The following is a 4,781-nucleotide window of genomic DNA, read 5'->3' on the forward strand; positions in this document are numbered from 1 at the left end:
TCCTTACTGACCTAAATGTTACATACATCAGCATCTCCTTATCTAGGCATTTGATTTCCCTTAAAATGTGTTGGCCAGCCCATCTGCAAATGAGTTAGTAGTCCTCTTCACCCAGCTGTATTGCATCTCAATGTCCCTACACAGCCAATTGAATTTTTTCTTTTCATTGTTATAGCTCCACAAACCACTGTCTTTATTCCTTTAGCCAACTAATCACCACCTTCGAGTCACCTTCCAGGACCAAACGTCCAATATTCAGTTCTCTTGCTCTTTGGATTCCTTCCAAAGATGCAAGGATCTCAGCCCTAAGAGAGTCTCCTCCAATTGGGCCTGAGAACATAGCAGTAATAATCCTTTCCTCATTCCTGAATACTCCCCCAATCCCCAAAGACCCTGGATTCCTTAAGCTACTGCCATCAAAATTCAGTTTTATAAATCCAGAGCAAAGTTATCCAAAACATTTAAACATCAAGATCACCATTGACAGTCTAAAAACCCCACTCCACAAAGCATACCTGCAAAAGGACCTCTCCCCTGGTTTCCACATATGTCCACTTTAAATTCAACATAACGTTAGAGCTTCTTCTCTTTGAGAAACATGGACTGGCAGTTGAGTTGATGGATCAGACGTTGGGATAGTAGAATTATAACATTTTTGGGGATCCTTGCCTTCATGATGTTTCTTCAACACTATGATAAGGTTTTGGGCCTTCATGGTAGTTTGTTTTTCTTAACTTTTGTATTCCTTCAAACCTATCTCCTATTATCATTGGTTCCTAATCAAGATTATAACCGACACTTGAACAATAACCTATTTGTTGGCTCACTTGGTAGGCCTACAAACAACACTGTGTCACAATGTTCTTAACTTTACTATATACAGTGCATACTTGCTCAGTTCCCATGCATGTCATAAAAGTTAAAACAAAGTATTGGAATTAAGGTTGTTTGTTTTATATCCTTTAATCGTACACACGTGCATAGAATGTGCTCTTATACTAGTTCTTTATTAACCCACATCTTCCAGGAACTATTAGAGTCCTTCCCAACATTAAGTCAAAAACCTTTCATGATAAAGTTTGTATTGGCAATTTGCATTTTTACCAGTTTAGTTGTCTTCGTAACTTAACCTAACATGCTTTATACATTCTCTATAGGGTTTCTCATTGATCAGTGTCAAACCCTTCTCTCCTGGCTGGAATGCTCAACTGATTGGAGCCTTACCATCATTTTCCCACTTTGCGTTCTGAAAGGATAGAGGAAATAGATATTATAGTTTGAGAGACAAAAAGAACTTAGAGCTAAGTGCACAACCACTTGGCATAAACAACAAAAGAATTAATGAACCTTCCAAAATAGTTACCGTGCTGACCACCATGCTACCACAAAAATGTTGAGTGAGAGATATCATAATAATGTCTTGCGTCCCTTTAAATCACCTGTGGAACAGTAAGGATATCTTTTTAATGTCTTAAAATTATTGACGTATATAAAAATCTACCAACTGACAAGTGAGTATTAATTTAAACAAAAACTGACCAATCTAAGCAATAACAAAGTCATGCAGTTTTAAACAAAAACTTACCAAGCGGATAACGGTGCACAGGAAACAAATTTGAACATAAAAATGATAAATCCAGCACCATATTTCAACTTCAGCAGGAACTAACGAAGAGCTTGACGACAATGCGTGACTCCTGCCCAATCAATTTTCCTAATGAAGATTCACAAAAAGAGTTGCACCTATACTTAAAATATTCCATTTAATATTTCACATTGATTCACAATAAATCTCCCTAATGAAATTGCAATTCCTCTAAATAACAAATAGAACAAGGAAAGAAGGCGATAGTACTCTAGAAGCTAATACCAGCAAGTATGAGCATTGCTCAACCAAGTTTAACCTAAGATTATTTGCATCGCAACCTATTTTTTGTTCTCTGTGATTGAAAAATCAGGTACTTCATTCACCAGTTTATCTGCAATGCTCCAGTGAAAATTGATGGGAAATCATCGGTCATCGCGTGTTCATCTCATCACAGTGCTCCAAACCTGTAAAAACAAGCACACCACTTGTGTCTACAAATAAATAAATAAATAAATAACAAAAGGAAAGAACCGTTTCTTGCGCAATCCTGCGAAAGCCGCTCGAAACGAAAACTGAGATTTGAAAATAGAAATGGAAACCCTACTTCAAAGCAAAAATGAAAGGCGGGAATTAGCTACCAGAGAAGAAAAGAAGAAGAATCGAAGGAAAATGCTATTGCGTTGAATGGTCCCTATCATCCCCTTATCACGGATCAAGGGCTATAGTCCAAAAGCGTCAAAACGAACGTGACCCACCAATCCAACGACCAGGATTAAATAACAGACCCCATCCGTTTATCCTACGACTAACAAGAAACTTCTTGAATCAGATAAATTACGTGGATTATTCAAAAATACAAAACACGCTACCGCATTACGTGTCCAAGACGCGCCCCTGTTCATAACGTACACCGGTGGCTAACTCAAACATTAACCCACTGCCCAACGGCGTATTTTTCACCAGCAAACATTAAACATGCGCCGCGATTAGTCAACACCAAAAACACATCGCTGAGGAATATTAAGATTGAATTATTTAATACTGACATTAGCAACGATACGAGAAAGTATAACGTGCGCAAGTTGGAAGAGGAAGCTCCCAAAACGTTCATCTCTGTAACGAGAGAAACAGTACGCCACCATTGACGATTGACGAAACATAAGAAAATGCTAACGTGAACCAAAACCTTATTTGATGAAAACCAAGCTCAGTTGCAGAAAAGAAAGTCTATTAATTCTAATTGATCAACACATTTCAGCATCGGAAGTGAGTACAAAGGAGGGAAACGATCTGAGTGGTTAGTTTCCCAATCTCAAATTACATCTACATTTCCCTAAACACTGAAAAAACAAATAGGCTAGAAAAAGAGATTTTAAAATTAAAAAAGAAAAAAAAAAAAAGAGGAAGAGCTGCATTGTTGTACAAATCCTGTTCCGTTATCTTTTTTTGAGCATTGTAAAAATACCCCAATTCATTCACGCATTTACAAAAGCTACCCCTTGACCGAACACGACATCAATCCTCACTTCTTGGCTTTTCTCGCCGGAGCTTTCTTGGCCGGCGACTTAACACTCTTGGGCTTCTTCACGTTCTTGGTGGGAGTTTTCTTTGCCGCAGCAGGCTTTGCAGCTGGTGCCTTCTTCCCGGGAGTCGATTTTGTTGATGTCTTGGCAGCCTTTGCTGGTCTGGCTGTTTTAGGCTTCGGCTTTGCCGCCGGCTTCCGCTTGGCAGCAGCCTTCGGCTTCGCGGCGGCCTTGGGTTTAACAGGGGCGGCTTTAGGTTTGGCAGCGGCCTTTGGCTTTGCAGCAGGCTTGGGCTTAGCTGCGGCCTTGGGCTTGGCTGATGCCTTGGGCTTTGCGGCTGCCGGCTTCTTGGCCGCGGGAGCGGATGCTGGCTTCTTGGCGGCGGGAGCGGCTGCAGGTCGAGATGGCGGGAGCTTGTAGGAATTCTTGACCTTGACGAGCTTCCCAGCAGCAACAAGCTTCTTCAAGTGGAAGAGCAAAAGCTTCTTGAAGTTGGGTGGGAGGTGGGATTTCTGCTTGTCCTCGATGAATTTGGTGATGGCATACTGGCTCGAACCAGTCCTCTCTTTCAGTGATACGATCGCTTCCTTGATCATCTAGGGTTTCAAATAAACCAACACAAATCAGATCTAAAGAACGTAATAGACAAAGCTAGATAGATTGAACACAAGCAGAAACGAATAGAAGGAAGGATTGCATTTGCATTTGGTAAGTTACCTCGATGTAAGGAGGATGAGAGGGAGGATTCCTGGGTTTCTTAGGACTGGCCACCTTCTTAGCTTTGGACTCCTTCGGGGCCTTAGCCTTTTTGGGCTTCGAAGCTTTAGCCGCTGGTTTCTCCTCAACCGGCTCGGTCACGGCGGGATCGGAGGCTGTTTCCGCGGCGACAGTAGGCTCTTCAGTGGGCGCCATAGATGGTGTAAGAAGCTGAGAATCGAGAATCAGAAATTAGGATTAAGGTTTAGAGGGAGAAACAGGAGATCTATATCTATGAGGAAGAAGATCGGTGGTTGTGCTGGATTTTTCGTTGATAAGTGACTGAGTATGGGAACGGTTTAAATACGCACCGGGTCGAGGCGATAGCCAAGAAGGCGAGAGATGATTGGTCCACAGACCTTTCACTCGGATCTCCAACTTTGAAAGTTTAAATGTGGGCCTTCGGATTAATCTTTATCGACGGTTCACACGGTGTATATCGGTGAGGTTCGGATGGGTTCTAAAGGAAATGGAGGTTTGGGGTTACTTTGGTTGTGCTTTTCACCTCGATTTCATTTACTGTAAATTGAGTTTTACTGGGCGAATTTTAATGGGGTTTGGCTTGATTTGTAGCTTGAGAGCTCAGCTTTCCAATGAGTACTTAATCGTCTCCTAAAGTTGAGGAATCTGGGAGAAATTTACTTCCGAAGCTGCATTGGTCTGGACTAGGGTTTAGCATGACTCTATTGCAGTTTAATGTCATTTTAAGAGAATGTTGGGCACTAAATTCGATTCTTTTGATCATAATAGATAGTGATTTAGCAAATAAACACATAGGTTCAAGAATCATGGAATTTGGATCAGAAATGGTCATAAAAATTTGAATCAGAAGATCACCAAAGATGAACAAGCTGATATGGGATATATATGTAATTGGGAATTGGATGAATTTGGGTGTGCTTCAGACCTTAATT

General features: G+C 41.0%; 1 protein-coding gene and 1 long non-coding RNA gene across 6 annotated transcripts; both read right to left on the bottom strand.

Moving 5' to 3' along the window:
- Positions 1-932: 932 nt before the first annotated feature.
- Positions 933-2,389, bottom strand: LOC104612415 (uncharacterized). 5 transcript variants are annotated; one of them, XR_016080546.1, is made up of 5 exons: positions 2,227-2,389; positions 1,871-2,052; positions 1,586-1,697; positions 1,364-1,439; positions 933-1,246 (listed from the first exon to the last, which is right to left on the bottom strand). It is a non-coding gene; the product is annotated as an uncharacterized LOC104612415 (long non-coding RNA). The 5 variants fall into 5 exon arrangements; XR_016080545.1 differs by having other exon boundaries at positions 2,193-2,388; XR_016080547.1 differs by lacking the exon at positions 2,227-2,389 and adding an exon at positions 2,120-2,179.
- A 410-nt stretch (positions 2,390-2,799) lies between these two features.
- Positions 2,800-4,149, bottom strand: LOC104612416 (uncharacterized). The gene is made up of 2 exons (XM_010279820.3): positions 3,829-4,149; positions 2,800-3,707 (listed from the first exon to the last, which is right to left on the bottom strand). The coding sequence occupies exons 1-2, from the start codon at positions 4,021-4,023 to the stop codon at positions 3,111-3,113; spliced, it is 792 nt and encodes a 263-aa protein (XP_010278122.1). The 5' UTR covers positions 4,024-4,149; the 3' UTR covers positions 2,800-3,110.
- Between the last annotated feature and the right edge of the window lie 632 nt (positions 4,150-4,781).

The sequence above is a fragment of the Nelumbo nucifera genome, chromosome 1, assembly GCF_055504915.1.
Source record: "Nelumbo nucifera cultivar China Antique chromosome 1, China Antique-T2T, whole genome shotgun sequence".
In the NCBI taxonomy this organism is placed as follows: Eukaryota; Viridiplantae; Streptophyta; class Magnoliopsida; order Proteales; family Nelumbonaceae; genus Nelumbo; species Nelumbo nucifera.

Excerpts from the sequence above, each read along its gene's own strand:
- LOC104612416 (XM_010279820.3), bottom strand. The coding sequence starts at position 4,023 with ATGGCGCCCACTGAAGAGCCTACTGTCGCCGCGGAAACAGCCTCCGAT. Across the intron at positions 3,708-3,828 it reads CTCATCCTCCTTACATCGAG|ATGATCAAGGAAGCGATCGT; the intron begins GTAACTTACCAA and ends TTGAAACCCTAG.